This window comes from Eurosta solidaginis, chromosome 2 (genome assembly GCF_040869045.1).
Source record: "Eurosta solidaginis isolate ZX-2024a chromosome 2, ASM4086904v1, whole genome shotgun sequence".
NCBI lineage: Eukaryota > Metazoa > Arthropoda > Insecta > Diptera > Tephritidae > Eurosta > Eurosta solidaginis.
The window spans coordinates 167,532,931-167,559,994 of record NC_090320.1 but is presented as its reverse complement, the minus strand read 5'-3'; the positions used below and the strand labels follow the sequence as shown (position 1 = coordinate 167,559,994).

Genomic DNA, 27,064 nt, shown 5'->3' with positions numbered 1-27,064 from the left:
TTCATTTAGTGACTCATTATTATAAGGACTCTTTCCAGACAATTTGTTATCAAATACTTTGCTCGACTCAGCGCCACGTATGCTTGTCCCTCCTCGAACTCCAAAGTATTTTGATGTCATATCTACCAGACTGTATGTAATATTTGTTCCAAATATGAGCCTAATCGTCAAATACGACTATTTTTAATATCTCGATCCTTGCCGCACCTAGTGGGATTTTTTTTCATATAGCGATTTCTATTTCTGTATGCGATATGTGTTCCAAATACATATGAGCCAAATCGGACCACAAATACGATTTCTATTTCCGTATGTAATACGTGATTTTTTTCATAGGGCGCTTTCTATTCATGTATGTATTCTGTGTTTCAAATATGAGCCAAATCGAACCGTCAAAAAGTTACTTTAAACAAGTAAGTAACGTGGCACCTCCCGTTTAAAAAAAATGTCTCCCCATTTCCTCTTACAATAAAACTTGCTAAGTGAAATGTCATTGATTCAAAACTTTTAAATATTTAACGAGCTCGAGGCCATATACATATATATTCAGATTAAAACCCGGATAGATTTTATATATATGTATATATTTTAAATTTTATTTAGTCGATATTTCGACCTCAATCTGAGGTCATTCTCAAGACTGTAAAAAACAAACATGAAACATTAAAATCATAAATAATATTTTAATGTTTCATTCAAGGTTCGAATCGAGCTCAAGGCCAGAACAATAATTTTTTTCTAATGATAATTATTGTTATTTTTTTAATTTTTCTAAATTTGAAAAATTGTATTTTGTTTTTGGAATAGTAAGTAGACAATTTTTCAGACAACCTGCCATAGCTGCGCAGATAGATCCATTTCGAAAGGTGCTAAGCCTTCATCATCAGTACGCTTTAGGCATGCTGCGCTAACCATTTAGCTATACAGCGGTGGTTTGTTTGACTGGCAAATTTGCTACTTCTATTCCTTTTTACCAACTATATTTATTCAGTGTTGCGCCATCTGGTGCAAATCACTGATAATGCTGGATTTTTTGTTTATTGTCAATTACTTTGTTTGACATTCCCAAGTGCTCATGGTTTATTAACAATTGTTTTTGTTTTTATCGGCCTATTCATAAATCATTCAAGGTTCGAATCGAGCTCAAGGCCAGAACAATAATTTTTTTTCCAATGATAATTACCAACTATATTTATTCAGTGTTGCACCATCTGGTGCAAATCACTGATAATGCTAGATTTTTTGTTTATTGTCAATTACTTTGTTTGACATTCCCAAGTGCTCATGTTTTAATGTTTCATGTTTGTTTTTTACAGTCTTGAGAATGACCTCAGATTGAGGTCGAAATATCGACTAAATAAAATTTAAAATATGTATTTAATTAGCGAGCTTTGCTCATATTGCTTTATACAATGGTTTTTGTAATTGATATTAGAGAAAAATTGTAAGTTTTACAAACGGCGATGGTTACTAGGACATGTTTCTGAATTTCACTTCTTCATCAGCTAGCTTTTCGGGAGCTGAGTGTTGAACTCGAATCTCCAACATTCATATCAGTGCAAGCCTTTAGCTGCTACGCCATATGAATGTTCCGTTGTTCGCTGTACAATTGGTCTCTAAGAGTTGCCTTTTTTTTTTTTTGTTTTTTTTTTTTTTGTTTATATGCATTTTTGATCACCATGTAGGCACATACACTCTGTATGTAGTTTATTCCTAATGGTGTGGATATGATTTTTAGGCGCGCTTTTTGAAAGCTTAGTAACATTTGTTCGGATTTTTACAGTATTTGTTTTTAATACTTCCGCTGTTACTATTACATCAACATGATCATATGTATTTAATTAGCGAGCTTTGCTCATATTGCTTTATACAATGGTTTTTGTAATTGATATTAGAGAAAAATTGTAAGTTTTACAAACGGCGATGGTTACTAGGACATGTTTCTGAATTTCACTTCTTCATCAGCTAGCTTTTCGGGAGCTGAGCGTTGAACTCGAATCTCCAACATTCATATCAGTGCAAGCCTTTTAGCTGCTACGCCATATGAATGTTCCGTTGTTCGCTGTACAATTGGTCTCTAAGAGTTTCCTTTTTGTTTATATTCCTTTTGATCACCATGTAGGCCCATACACTCTGTATGTAGTTTATTCCTAATGGTGTGGATATGATTTTTAAGCGCGCTTTTGAAAGCTTAGTAACATTTGTTCGGATTTTTACAGTATTTGTTTTTAATACTTCCGCTGTTACTATTATATCAACATGATCATATGTATTTAATTAGCGAGCTTTGCTCATATTGCTTTATACAATGGTTTTTGTAATTGATATTAGAGAAAAATTGTAAGTTTACAAACGGCGATGGTTACTAGGACATGTTTCTGAATTTCATTTCTTCATCAGCTAGCTTTTCGGGAGCTGAGCGTTGAACTCGAATCTCCAACATTCATATGAGTGCAAGCCTTTTAGCTGCTACGCCATATGAATGTTCCGTTGTTCGCTGTACAATTGGTCTCTAAGAGTTGCCTTTTTGTTTATATTCCTTTTGATCACCATGTAGGCACATACACTCTGTATGTAGTTTATTCCTAATGGTGTGGATATGATTTTTAGGCGCGCTTTTGAAAGCTTAGTAACATTTGTTCGGATTTTTACAGTATTTGTTTTTAATACTTCCGCTGTTACTGTTATATCAACATGATCATATGTATTTAATTAGCGAGCTTTGCTCATATTGCTTTATACAATGGTTTTTGTAATTGATATTAGAGAAAAATTGTAAGTTTACAAACGGCGATGGTTACTAGGACATGTTTCTAAATTTCACTTCTTCATCAGCTAGCTTTTCGGGAGCTGAGCGTTGAACTCGAATCTCCAACATTCATATCAGTGCAAGCCTTTTAGCTGCTACGCCATATGAATGTTCCGTTGTTCGCTGTACAATTGGTCTCTAAGAGTTGCCTTTTTGTTTATATTCCTTTTGATCACCATGTAGGCACATACACTCTGTATGTAGTTTATTCCTAATGGTGTGGATATGATTTTTAGGCGCGCTTTTGAAAGCTTAGTAACATTTGTTCGGATTTTTACAGTATTTGTTTTTAATACTTCCGCTGTTACTATTATATCAACATGATCATATGTATTTAATTAGCGAGCTTTGCTCATATTGCTTTATACAATGGTTTTTGTAATTGATATTAGAGAAAATTGTAAGTTTACAAACGGCGATGGTTACTAGGACATGTTTCTGAATTTCACTTCTTCATCAGCTAGCTTTTCGGGAGCTGAGCGTTGAACTCGAATCTCCAACATTCATATCAGTGCATGCCTTTAGCTGCTACGCCATATGAATGTTCCGTTGTTCGCTGTACAATTGGTCTCTAAGAGTTGCCATTTTTTTTTTTTTACGTAAGACTCTCAGCAAGGATGAATTCGATGCAGTCATCGCAAAACAAAACATCCTTAGCAAAAAGATATGCAAGCAGAAAGAGAAGACACTGTCCTCCAAAATAGGGAGACTCAAGCAGGAACAAATACAAAAGTTAGGAATCAATATTAATAGCGAATGGTTTGTTAATACTACAGAAATAGAATTTCCCGAAGACGTTAAGTGGTTGTTGTCTTTAAGCAAAAAATTCACTGTACCAACAACCAAGGATAATTTTTCAGCCATACACACGATAGCCGAGATGGAACAAGTTTTTGAGACATTAGAATCAGAAAATGAAAAAGAGGTAGCAAAGAACAAATTGTGCAGTAGAATAATGCAGTTTAAACGCAACATCAAACATAATCCCAGGGAAAAGTTCATACTCGAAACATACAAAAAAACGAAAGCTTTTTTAAGAAAATATAAAGAAGACATAGTCGTGACAGACGCGGACAAGGGTAACAAAACCGTCGTTCTATACAAATCGGATTACAAACTGAAAATGGACAAACTACTAGGTGATAAGAACACTTACAAAGTAATAACAGCCGATCCTACTAACACATTACAGAGGAAAAACAACAACATGGTAAACGAACTCTACAAACACAAATATATCAGTTTAAGAGAAAAATATCAATTGAACAGTACAGCAGCAACCGCCCAACGTCTGTATGGATTGCCGAAAATTCATAAGATTGATTGTCCTTTGCGGCCTATTGTATCGTCCACCAATGTTCCATGTTACAATTTGTCCAAACATGTAGGAAATATTCTCAAAACTTTAATTTCGACTGATTACAACATAAAGAATTCTTTAGAATTTAAAGAGAGATTAAACAATACAAATATATGTGATGAAGAAATGTTAGTGTCGTTTGATGTCGTCTCCCTATTCACTAACATACCTACCAACTTAGCTTCGAAAATTATAATGCGTAAATGGGAAGAAATTGAAAAAGGTACAAGCATACCGAAAAGTTCCGCAACATTCTGGACTTCTGTCTCCAAGACAATAATTATTTTACATACAACAACAAAACATACACCCAAACATATGGAATGCCCATGGGCAACCCCCTTTTCCCAACTATAGCCGATATAGTAATGGACGATGTACTCATCAACTCCGTCATGGAATTAAAAGAACAACGCAATATTAATATTAAATTCATAGCGAAATATGTGGATGACATTTTTGCAATAATAAAAAGAGCAGACGCCAATATTATTTTAGATACACTCAATAAATATCATACGAGAATAAAATTTACCATCGAAAACAAAGAAAACAATAGCATCCCGTTTTTGTATCTAAAAACGCGTATATAGAGTCAACAACAACATAACATTAGATTGGTATTCAAAACGAACTGCTTCTGGGCGCCTCATAAACTTTTTGTCATCGCAGCCTTTAAAATACAAAATAAATACGGCAAAAAACTTTATACATAAAGTATTATCAATTAGCCATCAACAGTATCATGACGCCAACGTAAGGAAAATTAAAAAGACACTTCAAACTAATAACTACCCCGACTACTTAATAAATAGTTTAATTGAACAAAAACAAATGAGCAACACAACACAAAAACCACCAAATATAGATAATAATAACCCGACAAAGCAATACTTTAGCGTCACATATATTCCTAGGTTCACAGAAAACTTAGCACACGACATTATAAATACACCTAACACAACACTAGCATACAGATCAAATTGCACTTTGGCTACTTGTTTTACAAAAACAAAAAGCTCAATAGAGATACACCAACAAAGCAACATAGTGTATGAAATACCATGTAAAGGGAACCAAAACAACAACAATTTTTGCGACAAAGTCTATTTGGGCACGACCAAAAGGAAATTCGGCACGCGAATAGCTGAGCATGAAGCCGACATACGTAAACAAAAGCCCAGTACAGCATTATCACAGCATGCAATAGACAACAATCATATGTTCGACTTTGATAACGCGAAAATCATAGATAAAGAAATAAGAACAAAAACCAAATATACATTAGAGAGCCTAAGAATTCTGCAAAAAAGAGAAAAGAGCATAAATTTAAGAGAGGACAGTGACAATATTGCCGCTGCATATTTAGTTTGTCTATAATTTAAGTTTAGTGTGACAAGTGTACCACACAAGATGGTATCGATCTCTTTCCTTTTTTATATTGTTTGTTTAGTTCAGTTTTAAATGTTCTAATATAATTTTCAACCACCACATTTTATTGTAAGTTAAAATAAAAATTCACAAACAAATTTTTGTTCATTGTTGTTACTTTTATGTTCAGTGTCATACAACTATATACAAGTAAAATTAATAAAATTTATGTACCTTGTTGTTTTTTGGAAAAAAATAAATATAGCGTTATGCCCTTGAAAATGCCAAAGAAATTTGGCGAAACGTCGGGCTGAAGGTGGAATAATCGTGTTTTATTTGCACCATGGAAATTAATAGATCAGAGTAGCTTATAAAAAACTAAGAATTGTTGAGTAGTGTTATTATAATGTGTTGGGCACAGTTCACAAAATGCAAGTGTGTACGGTGGATAAAATACAAGTAATATTCGCATTTCTTTAAAAAAGTAATTTAAAGTACCCGTTTTAAAGCAAACGAAGAAGCTGGCAGCTTGAAACGAACAAGATGAACCAAATCAAGCTGTTGCTGCTACCACAGCATCAGCGTATGATAGCCTAGCCGACCTATATGCCATTTACGTTTTGAAGCGGGTGATAAAATACAAGCTCGAGTATGATTCACAATTCGTTAAACAAACAAATCCAAGTATCCGATTTGAAGCAAACCAAAGAGGTTGTGGCGAGGAAATAACTAGTGTAAACGAATAATAGCTTACCGTATTTATATATTTCTGCTATGAAATTTGTTTAGCTTCGAAATGCATTCGTTAGAATTTCAAGTATGAGTAGTGGTAGAACTTTTAGAAAAAGTATGGATATCGGTACTCATATAAAATACTCGGGTCAAAGTGTCGATGCTAGTACTCATACTCAGTAAAAGGTTTCGAGTATACTCAATCCAAGTGAGTACTTCGAAATTTTTACCAAAAGTGAAAAAAATTGTTTAAAATGAGATCATGTTTTGAATTTAATAGAAAACGACTAAGGAAGTCTGAGTATGGACGAAAACGAACATTATACACCCATCTGTGTGATTTTTCATATATTTTAAGGATACATTTAAAAAGAAACGTCACGAACATAAAATGATCGACTAATGGCGTTAAAAAATTTTTTTTGTCACTTAGAAAAAAGTTTTTCTAAACGAGATCAACCTTCGGCGGCGTATTCCTCCCATGAAAAGCTTTCCAGTGAAAATTCATCAGCCTTGCAGATGCCGTTCGGCATCGCCATAAATTATATATCTCCTCTGCGTACATTTTCGGATGCATACTCGCCAAAATGTAGATCCTGCTCAACCGTCACACCCAGTATTTTTGGGTGTTAGATAGTCTATAGCGTAATGCCATCGAAGTGGATGTCCAATATGGTCGACATTTGCCGTGTCAATGTTGTAAATAATGCCGCCTATGATTTGGTCGGATACAATGTCAGGTTTCTCGAGGGGAAAAAACTGGGGAAATTAGGGAGACAGTATTTTATTTTATTACATAGCTCATCGATGGATGGGCCGGGACCTGTAGCCATTATCTTGCAGTCAAATTTTAACTTCTTCTGGTGCCGAAAGGAGCTTCGATATGTAAAAGTTTAACAAAAGCGAGCATAGAACACAAAATTTTTAATTCTTCTGGGTTTAGATGTTACGTTCTTGAATAGATTATTTGCGGTCTGCCTTTTGAGACTAGGAGGAAGACCCTGACAAGTCTTGCTGTAACGTGCCGTGATTGACTGTATCAAACGCTTTCGATAACTCTACCTGTACTGGTAGTATTGTTACGTACCATATATATATTGGAAATATTGTTAAGATTAAAACTGTAAGCCCCATTTCTTCATAGTAGGCGTGGTCCTTATCCGCTTTTGATCGAATCTGTATATAATACCAAGGACTATATTCACGTTTTGGAAAACTTTTAAATTTTCTTCGCCTTAATGTGGGCGGCGCCACGTCATCTTTACAAAATTGTAATAAATTTATATTGAACATCGCAACTTTTTTATATCCACTCTTCAATTTTCACTACTTCATCATTTCTTAAAGCATTGTTCCTTTTTAACATTTTTGAAAGTAAGCGTAGAATAATCTGACTTCGACCATTTTCAATACCAACATATCGTCGACGATGCTGTAAAAGCTGCTAACTCCATCCAGTTTCACAGTTGAACGAAAAAGCATGACAAGTTAAAATGTATTGGAATTTTATGGAATTAGCAGCTTTTCATATTTGGGTAGAAGTTAGTGATTTATGATTTATGATTATGATTTCTCTGATGTGAGGTAAATTTTCGTATATTGATGTCCATTTTTGGAAAGCCCCGGGCTTCACGTCTTCGACCCAATCCGTTCCTTCCATCCAGAGTTGTTGCAGCAACATTTTGGCAAGAATCATTATTGGCGATAGCCATCCTGCGGGGTCAAACAGTTTCGCAACTGCTGATAAAATCTGCCTTTTGGTAGTCGTGTTTTCTGCTGATGGTGGATCGTACGTATAGGTGAAGGTGTCGGTTAGCGCGTTCCACTGAATTCCAAGGGTTTTTGTGGAACTCGAATCGTGGAATTTAAGAAAGTCGGCGTCTAGCAAATCAGGGTCGGGAACGGGTTTTAAAATTTCAGGGTGATTTGCCGACATCTTTCTCAAAGGGAACCCTGCCGATTTTAAGGCTTCGATAACTTGAGTACGAGCGGATATTCGTCTTGACAGTCATGGGCGAGGTGGTGTAGGGTTCGAATTGCCAAATATGGCGCGCAACGTACAGCAAAGGTAACTGTTTTTAGTCGAAAATCTTCTATCGGCAGAGTTGGGTGTATTCGAAAAACAATTCGATGAAAATCTGTATCTTCTTCATGGATGAGTATTTGGCGATACATTTTCTCAATATAGCCGTTGAAAACAAACTTATAAAGTCGCCATTTAAGTATGACGAGCATTAAGTCATTTTGTAGTATGAGGCCTGTATGAAGCACGTCGTTCAACGAGTTTCCAGAATGTGACATTTTTGATGCGTTGAAGACGACTCGCACTTTTGTGGTTTTGCTGTCGGGTTTTATGACAGCATGATGGGGTAGATAAAACGATAGATATTTACCATCTCTAATTATCTCTTGTTTTTTTTTTTTTTAATTATCTCTTGTTGGGAGGTGGGTTCATGTGATCCATGGTTAAATATTCATTAAGGACTTCAAAATATAGGTCTCTTAAATCAGGTCTTTCGAGCGTGCGTTCGATGCTGATGTACTGCTGTTGTGCTGCGGGTCGTGAATGACCGAGTGCCAGGTTGGCTGGAAATTCCGATCTGAATGGTAGTTTGACTCTGTAGCGTCCATCTTCCTCACGAATTGTGGTTGTCCGGTAGAGTGCTTCGCAGTATTCATCATCTGCTGATCGTTTTTGGGTTTGGTGAACTTCTTCCTGTTCCCAAAATCGTCTCAAAAGTTGATTGATGGGGTCATCGGTGCATTCCGTGACATGAGTGCTGAAAGTTGATACCTTTTCAGCTACAGGGCCACTTAATATCCATCCGAAGATTGTGTTTTGGGCAAGTAATGTTCCACTCACATTCCGTAAGAGCCCTGAGGATTTGCGGGGTGATATCCTGCCGATTACCACATCGATTTTCGATGGTATCGCATACTGTGGATCGGCTAACGGTAAATGGGACAGTTCTTCGAGATCGATGCTTGAAACTCTGACTGTGGGCAAGAACTTCGTTAGTTTCGGCAAAATTATTGCTTGTGCGTCTATCATTTGGGTTAAGTCTGCCGAACAGAACGTTATCTGGCAGACTTTATTGGCATTTTTCACAACCGTTCCACCCATTCCAGATATCTGGTGGAGAGACTCTTTTGTGGGTAGACCAAGAAGCTTTTGATATACGGGATGATACAAAAGTTTTTGTGAACCTTGGTCTATTAGGGAACGAATTTTATGAAATTCGCCAGCATAGTATATTGATACTACTGCTGTTGGTAGTAGGGTGGTTCCATGATGACTCGAGAAGAGTGGGGTTTTGTCTTGAGACTGTTGGGAGGAGGTGGCTCTTGCGGCGGCTTTCGATGTTGAGGCTCGGTCGTCGTCCGTTCTCCTAGGGGTGCCGGCTTGGACATTTTGAGCTCAGAGGTTTGGTTGTAATTGTTGGGGTTTGGGCTGCAAATGCATTAGCGAATGATGACGCTTTTGGCAATAAACGCACGTGAAACAACTTTTACATTCGTTCCTGGGGTGTGACGTTGATAAACAGTTTTCACAGTAACTATTTTCTCTCACAAATTTGATTCGGTCTGATACCGATAAATTCCTAAACCTGACGCAAGATTTGACTGCGTGGTATTTGTTGCATAATCTACACGAAGCCGTTTTATTGAACTCCGTGTGATATGAGTGGGTTCTATTGTTGTTAGATTGGGTCGAGTTTTGATTCACCGTTCGTGGCGTAAAACTCGAAAATTGGGTTTTCGCCTTGCCTGGTCGATAGGTACTTATTCTTTCTACTACCTCGTATCTGCTGGTCAAATATTTATTCATATCATCCCAAAGTGGGAGTTCTTTTCGGGGGCTGAGGGATTGTTCCCATAGTGAAAGGCTTTCACTTGGCAGTTTGGATGAGCAGAGGTAAACGAGGATTGGGTCCCAGTCCGTTGTCGGGATTCCTTGGGTGTTAAGGGTAGACATGCAGTTGTTGATCGTTGTCTGCATCTTCTGTATTTGTTCTCCGTTTTCCGCGAAAATTGTGGGCAGATTGAACAGCGTCTTCAGCTGGTTGTCGACGAGTATCCTTCTGTTTTCGTACCTAGATCTGAGCGCTTCGCAGGCAAGCTCGAAATTATCATCGCTCAGTGGGTATTGTTTTACAATAAGTCCAGCTTGTCCTTTTGTTTTCAGGCGTAAGTGGTATAATTTTTGAGCGGGTGATAATTTAGGGTGGTTTTTATAGACTGCCGTGAACATATCCCTGAAGGATGGCCAGTCTTCGTATCCACCATGGAAGACTTCGGTGTCACATGCTGGTACTTTCAAATAACAACCATTTGAGTTTGAGTCATTTATTGGGTGGGCGGTTATTTGTTGTTGGTTGGTGCTAGCAGTGTTGAAAGTTTGTAAGGCTTCCAAAATTTCAGATGTGTATGTTTGATAGGTTTCCATGCATTTAGCAAATTTTTGCTCAACCGAGCCGCTAACATCTGTGTTATTATCTGAGAAACTTACTTCTCGATGGTACGCTAGCACCTTTGCCCATATTTTATCTAGGTCTTCTAATTTGCTTAAGCATATACTCTGATAAATCGGTAGCTTGGGAGGGTGACCCTCTTGAGCAGTAAAACTCTACTTGGTTATCGTCATATATGAATTCCTGCAGGCATTTATCTGCAGTGGTCAATTTTTGGGTTTCGTCCGACGATTTCGGCATTTTAAATTAGTTTGGTTTATTAAAAGGGGAGCTTTTATTAAGCTGTGGAAGTCGAAAAAAAAAATTGTGTCAAAAGGGCAAAAAAATTTAATTTTTTTTTTGAAACCAGCCTAATGTACGCTTGGTTTTTAATACGGGCTTGTCTCAGCGCTTCTGAGTACAAGTAATGTGAGTATATAAATGGGTGGGTTTTCACTGGGTTTTTTTTTTTTTTAGACCCGCCTAATGTATGCCGGGTTTTTTGTTATATGTGCTTGTCTCAGCGCTTCTGAGTACAAGGAATGTGGATATATACGTATGTATATATATAATATATGGGTAAAATATATTTGCCGGTAAACTGGGGTGTACCAACATTACCTTTTGTTTGCCGTGCCAATGCACTTGATCTATCGACAAAGTAAATATATGCAAATATGTGACCGATGATCTTCGTTGTTGCTTCCTTCTATTATGTAGTTACATATGGTCATGGAATTACTTTGTTGAGGGTGGGTTTTTGGCTTATGCAAAAAGATATGCGTGTGGATGTTATGAGTGCATATACTTGTAGATTTGTATGCAAAATTATCTTGGGTGCACCGGTAAAATAAACTTTGAGAAAAGTGACAAAAATTTGGCCAAGTTCGTTGCCATGGGCGTATTAAAAATTATAATTTATGTAATATATGTATTAGGCCGGGTCGATTTGTGGGGAGGCAAAAAAAATACGATTTTCACAGAGCAATGAGCGATTTTTAAATCGACCCGCCCTAATATGTATATAAATGTAAATTGGGCAGCGGTGAATTTCACGCTGGAAAATATTTAGCTCGGGGAATATTACCGAACTAACTGGGTATATACATACATTACATGTATGCGTATATATTTTTATATTTAACTAGATATGTGGAGCAACGAACTTTTTGGGTATATAGCACAGGGCAGTGGGTTTTCCGTTGGTACGGGAATAAAAACTTATGTATTCGCTGTTTTTGAACGCAAAAGGCTAAGGATTTTGTAAGGGACTGTACTTTTTTGTACCAGTGGGTAGGCAAATGACATTTTTGCCGTTTAAGCTTTATAATGTTGGTATATAACCAGGGTCCAGATCTTTAGATCGGAGGGTATACAATTGGGGAATTTATAGAATTTGGTTCCGTACTTTAGACGGAGGGAATATACATATATGGGGGTATATATTGGGTAACAAAAGTACTCACTCTGACATTTCCTTTAGTTTTATGTGTGTTACTTGTGGGTTGTTTGTGTTGTCCTTTATTGTATTGCTCTTCGTTGATGTTTTGTTCCTCCTTGTTGGTGTAGTTAGTTAATGTTGTTGTTGTAACTTCTTTGATGTTGTGTGTCTTTGTTGTAATGGTGATGTTATTTTGATGTATGTATGTGTTTTTTCCAATTATGTTTTTCAACATTTATTTTATTTTAAAAATTTGTATTTTTCCTTTGATTTTTTTTGTTTGTTTATAAAACGTGAATTTTTCTTTTTTCTCTTCAAAAAACCCCCTTTGTTCAAATACTTAAATTTTTTTCATATTGCTGATTTTTGATAGCCTTGTAATTACTTATTATTGTAAACAATTTTATGAGCTGATAGGCCTTAGTTAAATAAAACACAATATTTAAAGTTGTGTTTTAGTTTTACTTCGTCGATATTTCGATTTCAGTCTGAAATCATCTTCAGGAACATATGACATATTTTTTTCGCAAATATATTTTTCTTTTTCTTAAAAAAATTATTTCCGTTTCCACCAAACTTCTTTTTATTCTCTTTTTATCAACACCCTAATGTGTTTCACTTTGTAGTTGTGTATATATTTTTGTTGTACTCAGCACTTCTATGCACTTTTTTGTTTTTAAATGTCCACTTTCTTCTCTTCTTTTCAACCTTTTAGAGTTCTGTTAATTATTCAATAATAATTTTTTCCCAAATTGTTTCCAAATGAATCGGTATGTTTTTTGTATTCAGATATTTTTTTGTTTTTCATTAAATTTTTGATTTCTAAAATGTTTTTCAACACACACCTAATGTTAATTTTTTATTTTTCTTTTGTATTTTGTGTACACCAGTTTTTATGTATGTATGTTTGTAAATATTTTTATTTAAAGCCCTTTGTATAATTTAGCACTTTTTTTGTTTTCACCACCTTAATGTTTTGTTTTTTGTGCATAAAACTTAATTGTTTGTTATGTTGTTATTAGGGTTTGTTTTGTAAAATAAATTTTTTTTGTATTACACCTTATGTGCCCGTACCGACCGCGTATTATTTTATGTAAAATTTTTTGTATTTAATTAGCGAGCTTTGCTCATATTGCTTTATACAATGGTTTTTGTAATTGATATTAGAGAAAAATTGTAAGTTTACAAACGGCGTTGGTTACCATTGTATAAAGCAATATGAGCAAAGCTCGCTAATTAAATACATATGATCATGTTGATATAATAGTAACAGCGGAAGTATTAAAAACAAATACAGTAAAAATCCGAACAAATGTTACTAAGCTTTCAAAAGCGCGCCTAAAAATCATATCCACACCATTAGGAATAAACTACATACAAAGTGTATGTGCCTACATGGTGATCAAAAGGAATATAAACAAAAAGGCAACTCTTAGAGACCAATTGTACAGCGAACAACGGAACATTCATATGGCGTAGCAGCTAAAAGGCTTGCACTGATATGAATGTTGGAGATTCGAGTTCAACGCTCAGCTCCCGAATAGCTAGCTGATGAAGAATTGAAATTCAGAAACATGTCCTAGTAACCATCGCCGTTTGTAAACTTACAATTTTCTCTAATATCAATTACAAAAACCATTGTATAAAGCAATATGAGCAAAGCTCGCTAATTAAATACATATGATCATGTTGATATAATAGTAACAGCGGAAGTATTAAAAACAAATACTGTAAAAATCCGAACAAATGTTACTAAGCTTTCAAAAGCGCGCCTAAAAATCATATCCACACCATTAGGAATAAACTACATACAGAGTGTATGTGCCTACATGGTGATCAAAAGGAATATAAACAAAAAGGCAACTCTTAGAGACCAATTGTACAGCGAACAACGGAACATTCATATGGCGTAGCAGCTAAAAGGCTTGCACTGATATGAATGTTGGAGATTCGAGTTCAACGCTCAGCTCCCGAAAAGCTAGCTGATGAAGAAGTGAAATTTAGAAACATGTCCTAGTAACCATCGCCGTTTGTAAACTTACAATTTTTCTCTAATAACAATTACAAAAACCATTGTATAAAGCAATATGAGCAAAGCTCGCTAATTAAATACATATGATCATGTTGATATAATAGTAACAGCGGAAGTATTAAAAACAAATACTGTAAAAATCCGAACAAATGTTACTAAGCTTTCAAAAGCGCGCCTAAAAATCATATCCACACCATTAGGAATAAGCTACATACAGAGTGTATGTGCCTACATGGTGATCAAAAGGAATATAAACAAAAAGGCAACTCTTAGAGACCAATTGTACAGCGAACAACGGAACATTCATATGGCGTAGCAGCTAAAAGGCTTGCACTGATATGAATGTTGGAGATTCGAGTTCAACGCTCAGCTCCCGAAAAGCTAGCTGATGAAGAAGTGAAATTCAGAAACATGTCCTAGTAACCATCGCCGTTTGTAAACTTATAATTTTTCTCTAATATCAATTACAAAAACCATTGTATAAAGCAATATGAGCAAAGCTCGCTAATTAAATACATATGATCATGTTGATATAATAGTAACAGCGGAAGTATTAAAAACAAATACTGTAAAAATCCGAACAAATGTTACTAAGCTTTCAAAAGCGCGCCTAAAAATCATATCCACACCATTAGGAATAAACTACATACAGAGTGCATGTGCCTACATGGTGATCAAAAGGAATATAAACAAAAAGGCAACTCTTAGAGACCAATTGTACAGCGAACAACGGAACATTCATATGACGTAGCAGCTAAAAGGCTTGCACTGATATGAATGTTGGAGATTCGAGTTCAACGCTCAGCTCCCGAAAAGCTAGCTGATGAAGAAGTGAAATTCAGAAACATGTCCTAGTAACCATCGCCGTTTGTAAAATTTTTTGTTTTTTATTGTTTTCGTTTTTGGGTCGCTGGTTGCTTTTTTCAGCACAAAAGGACCATGTCTAAGGTTCACTACACTAGTCACTTTATTACGAAAAGGATGGTACACGGATGGATGTGTTTTATTTAAAATTTAAAACTTTTAAATTACAAAATAAAATATTAATTCATTTAAATATTTAAAACAAAATTAAAAAGAAATATTTGCGCGAAGGCGGGAGGACGATAAAATAAAATCAAGCGAACGGGCACGATAAATGCGTGTGGGCGGTTTGGTAGTTTTAGGTAAACTGAAAAATTTATCATTTTGAGAGTGACCGCGGATGGTGGTTGCAGGCACAGCTGAGCTGCACTGCTGGCGCTTGGCCGCACTGGCCGGGTGTTGCCAGACGGAAGGGGCCGGACTTAGTCCGAAAATTGGATCATGTCTTCAACACTCATATTGATGGGATTCTCAGCAGAATACCCAAGGCGAAATTTATTAGTTGTCTTGATTTACGGCGTTCCTTTTGGCAAATTCCCCTTGCCGACCAGTCCCGAGATTACACCTGTTTCACCGTCCCAAATCGTCCGCTTTACCGATACCGTGTTATGCCTTTCGGTCTTTGTAACGCCCCACAAGCACTCTGTCGCTTGTTGGACCGTGTAAAACCTCCCCACCTAAGAAATCAGGTTTTTGTCTATTTAGGCGATCTTTTAATTGTGTCCGAAGATTTTGAGACACATATGTCCGTCCTAGCTGAAGTTGCTTTACATTTAAGGAAAGCAGGATTGACCATAAACGTCAAAAAAAGCAAGTTTTGTGTACGGGAAGTTAAATATCTGGGATATATTGTGGGCGACGGAACTATACGTACCGACCCCGAGAAGATTTCTGCCGTAACCCAATACCCAGTTCCAACGAATGTCAAGCAGGTTAGACGATTCCTGGGAATGGCGGTTTGGTATCGCCGATTCGTGGACAACTTTGCTGCATTGACAAGTCCCCTCACTAATTTGTTAAAGAAGGAAAAAGGTTTTGACTGGAACGACGACGCTCAGCAAGCTTTCTGCGCTTTAAAAGAAAAACTTTGTACAGCGACAGTTTTGGCCAGTCCAGATTATAGCAAACCTTTCATCATCCAGTGTGATGCCAGTAAGCTAGGAGTTGGTGCGGTATTAGTCCAAAAGAATGCTGATAATATTGAGGTCCCTATAGCATACTTTTCCCATAGTTGAACAAAGAGCAAAGTAACAATGTAAAAGAGCTCGAATGTCTAGCAGCTTTGCTTAGCTTGAAGAAATTCCGAGCCTATGTGGAGGGACAAGAGTTCACTCTAGTTACTGACCACGCTAGCTTGCAGTGGCTTATGCGACAAACTGACATATCCAGCCGACTAGCGCGTTGGTCTCTCAAATTGCAAGGTTTTAAATTTAATATTGAGCATAGCAAAGGTTCACTCAATATGGTACCTGATTGTCTGTCCCGACAAAATTTCGAGGAAGTTGGTGAAGTCCGTGAAATTGAGATCCATTCGTTAGTTGATTTATAGCCGTCCTAGTTTTTGTCCGAAGATTATCAAAAATTGATAAGTCATGTCCGTGAGAATGATAGCAGATTGCCTGACCTACAGGTAATCGACAACCTCCTTTATAAAAGGACCGAGCATGCTGATGGCAATCCGGAAAGGGAATCGTTTAATTGGAAGCTTTGGATTCCCAAATCTCTTGTTCCGGGTGTCATAGAAAACGCCCACTGTCCACCAAATAAATGCCAAGGTGGGATTGCGAAAACATTGGAGCGATTGCGAAATAATTTGTATTGGCCAAATATGACAGTTGATGTCAAGAACTACGTCAGCCGATGTGAAACTTGCAAACAAAGCAAATCGCTCAATGTAACGCTAAGACCACCAATGTCCGTCCAATACACGGTGCAAAGACCGTTTCAGAAATTGTATGTAGACTTTCTTGGACCTTACCCTAGATCCAAGCAAGGAAACATAGGAATATTCATGGTATTAGACCACTTGACAAAGTTTCTCCTTTTATAAAATGTTAAAAAGTTCAACACTTCAGTTGTATGCGACTTCCTCCATGATAACGTCTTTAGTATTTTCGGAACTCCCGAAATTGTAATGAGTGACAATGGCAAGCAATTTAATACTTTATTGTCCGCCCGTGCGATAAGACATGTTTACACGGCCCTATATAGTTCCCAGGCCAATGCAAGCGAGCGTGTGAATCGCTCAATCATTGCAGGTATAAGAGTTTACCTTAAAAGGATCAATCACACTGGGACAGGAACATCTCTGAAATTGCTCAAGCACTTCGAAGTTCATATCACCAAACGATCGGTGTAACACCATATTTTGCATTGTTGGGACAGCAGATGATGTCCCATGCAGGTGATTATGAACTATTAAGGAAGCTCAAGACCTTGGACGACACCTTTCTGAAACGAAGTGACAACCTGAAACTCATAAGAAAGAAAATCTCTGAAAACATCTAAACAGCCTTTGAAAATTTCACAAAACGATACAATCTTCGAAGCTCTGATAAACGTTTTGAAATAGGCGAAACTTGCTCCAAAATTTGTAAAATGTAAAGTGATTGCGATGAAAGGCAATTGTATGTACGAGTTAAAGGGCATCGATATAGGGAAAAGAGAAATTTATCACAGGAAAGATATTCAGAATAGCAACTAGGGCACACCGCACCAACTTTCTAGGTGGGGGGATGTGTACCGTAGTACAGAGCCGCAAATTCTTCTTCATATTCATTAATTTTTTTTTTGCTTTAAAAATTTTTTTTTTGGTGTCCATTTTTCTCTACCACCACTCTTCCACCTCCAAAACCCCAATATACACAGTTCATGTCAAAAACATCTGATTTTGAACTTAGTTATCGACATATATATCCAGCATTTCGGTCTAATACCACTTCCGCAACAAAATATCTTTCTTTTCCTGCTGAGATCGAGGACCGTCAACATCATCGTCTTAAAAAAAAACTTAAATAAAAGTAATCTTTAAAAATTAAACTTTGAGTAGGAGTGGTTGTAGCTAAAGTAAAGCTAAATTAAAAAAAAAAAATATTTATTAATATCCCGCTTTGAAATCAGTGCACGTAAGTGGCGATAATAGAAAAATAAAAACCAGCGGTAAGAGAGAGCAGCCAATTTAGGGCTGAAGCCCTATCTATTCATCTCATATGCTATATAATATAATAGGTAAGTTTGCCCTTTGAATTATTGCATATCATTCCCTTGACTTCATAGTTTCACTTCCTTTAATATTAACTATACTCTTGCCCCTTATAATTTCCAAAAAAAAAAAAAAAAACAAAAAAAAAATGCTATTACTCTCTTGCTAAATCTGTGCTGTGTTATCTTTCCACAGATTTACTTCAATTCACCGACCAATTTTTGTATCATCGTCCTTGTGGGTCGTTTGTGCGGGCCACAAGCACCCCTCCCCCGTCTTCTTGCGTTTCTCCACCGCATGGAAGTGTCCAAAATTCTCAAGAATCACTGTACAGCAATTACGCTACAAGGGTTCACATAGGCATTATAGAAAATTTTACCTATAAAAAGAAATCCCTCGTCGATTGGATTTTCTAAAAACCCCACAAATCGAAATTTCCATAAAAAAAAATATAGTTAACCAAAAGGAAAACGCATGCGGAGATCCAACTCGAACAAAAAAAAGCAAAAGGAGAAGAAGAATTAAGCCTTAGAATTATATACAAATTTGATAAAATGTTGTAAAACGAATGAAGTCAAATAATTTGTTAAATAATCTCAAACATGTACCAGATGAAATAAATTTAACTAAAGAAGAAGCAGTGAACATATTTGAGAGAGGTTTGCATGGAGTGGTTTAAAGCCAACCTTGTTTTTGTTGTAAACTATTTGCAAATTGTGTATTTGCTATTATAAACATGGTTGCCGTATGTTAATAATTATTTTTTGGCTTAAGTGATTTATTTTTTTTTCTTAGCCTGAGACTCTTTCTTTGAATTTTCATTTAGCCAGCGAGAAGGCCTTCGAAGCTAGGAAAGATGCTCCAATGTTGAGTTATATTCCCTGACCATATACTTGTACACATACCTATGATTATATTATTCTAGTATATTGCTAATATTTACTTAATACTTGTATACATATAATTTTTATATATTTTTTTTACGCCTGTACGTACATATGTATGTACGTATGTTTGCTAAACCTTAGTTGAGTTTGGCTTATTTTTAAATTAGGGTTCGCTAATTTTGTTGTTGTTATAGTTTTGCTTTTCTCTTTCATACCTAAATATGTACGTAGCACCGTACAGATGTACTTACATACATATGTACATTTAAACAAGTTTCGCAAATATAAATTAATATTAAAATTTAAAGGTGCACGTGAGTGTTTGCGGGACTAATTATAGTTCGGCCATATTGTAAATTTTTTTGAAAGTTCCTATAAAGCTAATTTTAGAAAGATATATATGTACATAAAATTACTTGAGTCTGAGTAGGCTGACTGACTTAAGGTAACCTTTGTAAATATAAAAATGTATTAATTTTGTATGAATAATAATTAAATAATTATGGGTAACTAATTGCTTTTTATTTGGTTTGAGACATGGGGTGTTGAAGATAATGTATTTGGGGCCTCAATAACATCAAGGAGGCCAATGGTTGGGCGGGTTCAGAGGCAGCCACCACATCTCCCTAAATGAGCTGCCTGGCATAGGAAGTAATGGTGAAGGGTCATATTAGCGAAGTGTGGCAAGCAAATACAATTTTTCGGTTATCAATTTCTTTTGGTTTTCTTTTGTTTATGAAGGTCCCTGTGTGCAAATATAAATTATCCTGTTTGGCCATGGACTGAGGAGGGCAATGCGATGTATTGATCGCGTTATCGAATACCACGAAGCTGAAGCTCCGGACCTAGTGCACACACCGTGGTCAATGCACCTTGCCACAGGCATTGGTTCTCTATCGTCTTAGACTGTGATTACAGTACACTCGGTCAATGGTATCATAAAATTTTCCAAAGATCTAGACGTTTCACCTTCTAGAATCTCTTGCTTGGTCGCCAGCGATATACATGTATTTTTGTAGTTTATGCGTCTCCCATAGTCATACGCGTGTATGTGTGAGCAACTACTCCGACTGATTACCACAAGTGTGTGCGTGAAATATCTCTTCGTTACGTCCCTTATTTTAGCGGCGAAAGGTTGAAGGAATAAGTTGAAAACTTTACATAATTAGTAGTTAATTAAATGCAAATTAAGTGCGAGAAAAAAAATGTATGGCTTTAAATTTTTTTTTTTATGAGATTCTGCGCTAAAATAAGACTGAAGTTAGCGAAACCAATCGGCGAAAGGTTGGCGGAATAAGTTGAAAATTTTACATAATGAGTACCTAATTTATTGCAAATTAGCTGCGAGAAAAAAAATGTATAGCTTTACACATTTTTTTAATGACATTCTGCGCTAAAATAAGACTGAAGTTAGCGAAACCAATCGGCGAAAGTTTGGCGGAATAAGTTGAAAATTTTACATAATGAGTACCTAATTTATTGCAAATTAACTGCGAGAAAAAAAATGTATAGCTTTACAAATTTTTTTTATGAGATTCTGCGCTAAAATAAGATTGAAGTTAGCGAAACCAATCGGCGAAAGCTTGGCGGAAGAAGTTGAAAATTTTACATAATGAGCACCTAATTTATTCCAAATTAACTGCGAGAAAAAAAATTTATAGATTAACAAATTTTTTTTTATGACATTTTGTGATCGATCTGCAAAGACGGCGGAACATATGCTACTGGAAGGTGACACAATCTGATGAGAGCACAACAGACCAATAGTCGCAGTGCAATCCCCAATAAATTTTCGATCTATCTGTGGCAGGGAAACTTTTAACGTGCTTTATTTCAAAGTGACACTTTTTTTGACAAATCACTGAACGATTTTTTTCAAATAAATTGCTTGTTAGCGTTAACCGAAGATGGTGAAAACGGCCTTTGGAATTGTTACCTTATATAGCGAGAAAGTTAAGATATAATGCATAGGTATAAAATGCTTGCATGCATAAAATCATTTTTATTATATAAAAGTAGTATGACATTGAGACTTTAGTTTTGCTATTTTTAACACAGAGTTATTTTTTAACATAAAGCAAGAAGTAAAAAATATGATTAATGACTACATTACATTACATACGTGTTTCATTTATTTTCATTGATGAATAAATCGTAAAAATAAAAATCATGTTATTATAAAGTATATGTGAAGCCCCATAGATAAAATGAGTAATAGAATGAACATTGGTTTATATAATACATTTTTAAACTGAAAATCTCCTGCTAAAAAAGTAATAGAATGAACATTGGTTTGTATATTACATTTTTAAAATGAAAATCTCCTGCTAAAAAAGGAGCAAAACCTAACTACATTTTTTCATTTTCGTACTTAACTACACTCCATTTTGTGATTCAGGATTTTGGGCAAATTTTGAAAAAACTCTAACATCATTCCTTCGTTATACTTCATTCGAGTGCCTTCCACTCTATTCGGAACATAACCTCAATTTAAGCTGCCCAACTATATAGTAAACAATGCCCAAAAAGGGGTCAAATGTGGCCATAATTCGAAATCTTATCAAAATAGCTTACAAATTGCTAACTTTTGATTTTTCATTTTTTGGTTTTACTTTTCTAAAATTTTGAATTAAAAAAAACCTTTTTAATTTTTTTAAATTTTTTTTTTGTTTTTTTCTATTTAGCGTTTTCTGATATTTTTTGGGTTTTAAGTTCATGTTTCTTTGTTTTACTTTTTAAATTTGTAAATTAAATGTTTTATATAAATTCTGAATTAAAAAAAGAATTTCCCAATTTTCAATTTTTACTCATTCTGTTAGCACATAAATTAGCAGCTGCGGTTCTACTAAAGTATTGCTACTTTTTTTCACATCTTTCTCGCAGATCATCGTACATCATCCATGTCTTATTTGGCCTTTTACAAGACGCAGTCAAATGTCCAAGGGACTCGTCTGAAGAGCGCGTTGGCCGATTTCCAATATAATGGATAATGGACTGTAGTGTGAACTCCTTAATTTGCTCTTTTACTGTCAGTTTGAATTGCTGCGGCAGGGCATTTAAGCGGAAGCATCTTCCCATATCCCTTGCATTGAAAAGTTCAATAAAAACAATCGGACCTGTAAGAAAGTTATGATAAGTTTTGATTGCACACTTATTTCTGGGCTGCTGTTTTTGTACCCAGCGTACTAGTACTAGTACAAGGGTATTATAATTTTGTAAACATAACGGTAGTACGTAACTTCCATATATCACTGTTCTTAGGATGTGAAGAGAAATTTTTTTATGTCAGCCCTACATCATACAGCATAAATGTATGGAAATTGAAGCAAATCGGTTCATGACTATTCCCACTTTACCTAAGCGGTATTTTGTGAAGAAAATTTGCATGCGTATAAGTACTGTGCTTCAATTACACAGCCGAGTTAAAAACTTAAATTGCCGTTCAGCAAGTGGCCTAGGTTAGTTAAAGCTTTTTGACACAATTTCATATGTTCTATCTGTCAAAAATGCTTCAACTAACCGAAAATAACATTTTACTTCGACTATGACTATGCTCCAATATCTCTCACCTGCTTCAGACACTTTAGCTGTCGTTACTGAAAAACAATGTGTACAAGGCTTTAAACATCTCGGCATAACTTCTATTGCATCGGCGAATGCTCTATCAAAATTTTTTTCCATCATTATTTCATCATTTAGCAATAGAGCATTGATAGCCCTCTTTCTGGGTGGGCATTTTGCGGAACATGTCAAACCCAGGAGTAGTTGTACAATTCATAAAATGAAGACCACTGTTTTCGTCAGACGTAGTTTTGCAAAGTTCGCTGCAGATTTCACCCCTTTGAGAGTAGGTTTTTGAAGTAACTCCTTCAATAAAAAAAATAAAACTTTTATAACAATCATTTCATGTTTCTAAACTACGTCATATAATAGGCCTTTTTTGTTCATAGCTGCTTAACTTTTTATTGCTTGTCAAGAAAAAATTTCAATGGGAAAACAAAAAAAAAATTTGACAAGCGAGTAAAATTCTAAGCACCTATCATTTAAGGTGCTTAGCTTAGCGACTTATTCTCATTTGAGTTTCAAGAAAAAATATACATAGCTAATGTTCTGTACTTAAAAAAAACTCTTAAAGTTTATACCTGCACTGATGATATACTAAATTCAGAAATGGAATCTGCGATTGGGCAGTTATAAATTATTTGATTTTCCAAAAATCAATATTAGCAATTACTAAACTCTGACACAAACTATCAAAGGCACAGGTATTGTAAACTGTTGTTAGTTTTTTCTGTATCATCGTTGGTTGCAATTTACAAAAATGTCCATTCTTTAGAGACGGGATAGATTTCGACTTTTTCCACTCAGTTCTTTTTTGGATCTTTGAATAAAGAGCCTCAGCTACTTCGTCTTGCCGTTGTCCTAAGTATTTGCCCACTCTCTGCTTTTTGTAAACACCTCCTTTCCCTCTCCAGTTTTCAATCTCTCTGGACGCTGCTACTTCCAGGTTCAGTTCACTTTCAGAATCGGAATATACCTGGCTGAATACTCCTTCGGTTTTCTCGCGATTGTGTTTTCAATGGGAACATCCATCTCATTATTAGAGATATTATGGATCTTTGATGCGTCAGAATCTTCCGGTGAAAATTCCCCCGTGTCTCCATAATGAGAATCGGAGCTCGCAGTGACTTGATGTTGGCCGATTGAACTTGCAGTACTTGACTTAACCTCGTCAGAATCTTTCAGTGAAAACTCCCCTGGGTCTCCATAATGATAATCGAAACTCGGAGTGCCTAGATGATTGTCGATTGAATTTGCAGGACTTGACTTTACTTCGTTGGGTAAAGTTGTTTGCAGGTTGTCGTGCTCACCAGTAATTGGATTTTGCAAATTGGCTTCGGCAATCAATATGCGACCGGTAAGGTAGTCAATATGTTTCTCGACAAATTTGTCGACTCTCAGGGAATCGGTAATCACGTGTGTTTTGATCTTGTTGAACTCGCCTTCCACAGATGCACTAGAGGCTGGTACTCGTCCGTAATCGAATTTGTTCCGAAAGATATTGCTCCATAATGGAATTGTACCTTAAAGCAAAAGCAATTTCTCGGTAATAACAAATTGCACTGTGCAACAATAATTGATGAAACAAAAAGTAAATAAAGTCTTATCCCTCGAATAACAAACTCAAACACGGGTTTTTCCTATTTCCCATTTTGGTTAGAGGAACTCATTTTTGATGTTCACTTTTACCTAAAACTTTTTTGACGTTCACTTTTACCTAAAATTTACGTATGATCTAAGAAAAAATTCGTTAAATTATTTTTTTTATTCTTAAATTCTATGAATACGGTTTTTGGAGAGGTTTTCTTAAAATATACGCACTTTTTCTTAGTATACATGCACTGTTTTGGTTTAGTGTAACAATATAGGAGCAATATACGATAACATACAAATTCTTTCATAAGATTGAGCAATACTGAAGTTTCTATATGAATAGGGTTAACAAATTTAAAAATATACAATAAAAATATAAGTGAAAACAATCCATCTTGGTTTTCTTTTCTTGTGGTTTTATCAATTACGGGGAGATGAACCCCCTTTTGACGCACTGTGCTATAACTATTGAACCATAAACGCCCAATTACATAGAACTTTGAAAACTTTGAAAAAAGTTGCTATACACAAAAAGTTTGTGGAATATAAACCCTAGAAAAATTTTAAGCCATTTGCAAAAATGAAGCGTGCATTTGTCAATATTTTAACGAAAGTTTTATGTACTTCGACATTAAAAGTTAAAAAATTACTTACTGGAATCGCGGAGCAAACGGTTATAAACATTTGGTAAATAATAGGTATTGGCTTTTGTACCAGACTCGGACGTAAAAAGAGCGACTTGATCATTCATTTTGTTTGCCCATGTAAACCACCACTTAGAACGGATCCGATTTTCCGATATGCCATGTTCATCGTCAGAGATTACTCCTTCCTTCACTCCATAATCTTCTTCCGTAGCATCGTTTTCCTTCAAAATATTGCCTGCGCCCGTAGATTTGTGGATCAAAAAATTTAACTGTTCTTCGCATTCTGTGCTTTCCCTCAGTACCTGATATTTGACCTTCAGTTTCACATTGCGTAACTGTCAGCAATGCCTTAATAGTTTTTCTGCATCATCTACATTTCGACACATTATGAGTTGTCCGACGGCCGCGAGTAAAAGTGTACGGATTGGTTTGGAGCATTTTTTTAATTTGCTCGAGTAGTTCTTTATAAAATGCGCTACATCGATTCGCAAATAACATTTTGGAAGTTTGCTTTTATAACCGTCAGCATAATCTTCGAGAGTGAAGTATTCCGTATACTCTCTTTGGCTGCTGTCAGCAATGCCCTTGAGCCGTCGGTAACAACTTCTTTCGGGTGGGGAGCGCCAATCATGCACATGTTCATCAACCACGTTCGGATACTGACAGTTGAGTGTGCCTCTGACAAAAACTGGGAAATTGAAAATTGACCAGCTACGCAATTGATGACACTTATGTACAAGAATATGTCGTGGCTCAATGCCCCGTCCGGTCTTCTTAATTTCGGTACGCGAACTCCACTCGCATCGATACATAGTGTCACCTTTTCTGTTTTTGTCAATATTTTGTAAATGTTGAGTTGATGCGATGTCATATAAAATACGTCGAAGGGATTGTGGCCGATTTTATGGATGGTATTTGGTTTTAGAGATTTGAGGATGTCCAAAGCACGAATAGGGTCGGGATCCAAGTTTTCGCGAGTAGTTTTATCATGCTTGGCCTTATGTAGGACGTTTGCTTTGAATAAGAATGGAGCTTCAGGCCGTCCTGGTTCCATAAGACGTTTTGCCTCTTGAGCTCGAAACGCTTCTGCACTTGTGTGTTTCAACATTTCTGTGACTTCCATTCTTTTCGCACCTCTCAAATTGCCATTGTTTCACTCCAACACTTGCTGAGCAATTAATATTGACTAGCAGCAATTCCGAAGGGACTGCCGTCGGTAGAAAATGTAATAGATTTTGAGAGAAATCTATCGATTTAATCGAAATTCACGACCAAATTCCGAGATTTCTCTCACAATCTATTACATTTTCCACCGACGGAAGTCCCGTCGGAATAGCTGCTAGACCCTATATTAATTTGAGTACTACGGTACTCTTTGCGAGACATACCTCACACTGTAGTTCCGCCAAAAACCGGAGTAAGGGGGCAAAAATCCCTTTTCCATAACTTTCTTTTTAATTGCTCTATGAAAAAGATTTGGATGCCATTGAAATGAAGACAAAGTTCAAAGAATATACAGAGAAACCTCTCCTAACGAACACATCCCTTGGCCGGACAGTTTTCATGCACCAAGTTTTAAGTACATTTTTTAGAACAAATTGCCCTCCCTTATACTAGGTTCAAACACACACCAAATTGGCAATTTATACTATTTGGGCAATTTGTTACGCAATTTGTCATATAATAAATTGTAATAATAAATTGCCAATTTAAAAAAAATTGCGTAGTAAATTGTTTCAAACTGCAAATGCAACATTGTAAAGTGTGTTTATTGAGTATAGTTAAACGTCACTTACGCATGGCTGAACTATATGGTTGGCTCATCTCATCAGCTGATTTTATGTCTTTCATTTCACTGAAGTAGGAATTGCCAAAAGAAGATGGCAAACTCAAAATGAAACCAAAACATTGAACACATTTTCTTACAACACACAAAAATTTCAAAGTTTTATGTTTTCATTCCATTTCATTCGCCTAATACCAACACGCACATTTTGACAGTCTGAACAAAGGTATGCTCTTGCTGTAGAGATGAGCCAACCAGCTATCAAATTACTATTGTGTAAGCTAAATCGAGTTGTATGAACAGCACTCAATTCAAATCGAAATTTCCT

General features: G+C 36.0%; 1 protein-coding gene across 7 annotated transcripts in view; it reads right to left on the bottom strand.

Annotated features, from left to right (window-relative positions):
* The window catches only part of Uvrag (UV-resistance associated gene), a 297,213-nt gene that overhangs the window by 223,619 nt on the left and 46,530 nt on the right, over positions 1 to 27,064 (bottom strand). Inside the window, exon 5 of one of the 7 annotated variants that reach the window (XR_010949689.1) lies at positions 12,190 to 13,009. The exons of 5 other annotated variants lie outside the window; for them this stretch is intronic. Coding sequence is in view for 1 of the 2 variants with exons in the window: in XM_067766379.1 (XP_067622480.1) it covers positions 22,247 to 22,265 (19 nt within the window). In the remaining variant the exon portion in view is untranslated. Of the gene's footprint in view, positions 1 to 12,189; positions 13,010 to 19,173; positions 22,266 to 27,064 lie in introns of those variants that run through there. One more of the 7 variants, XM_067766379.1, reaches the window with a different exon arrangement.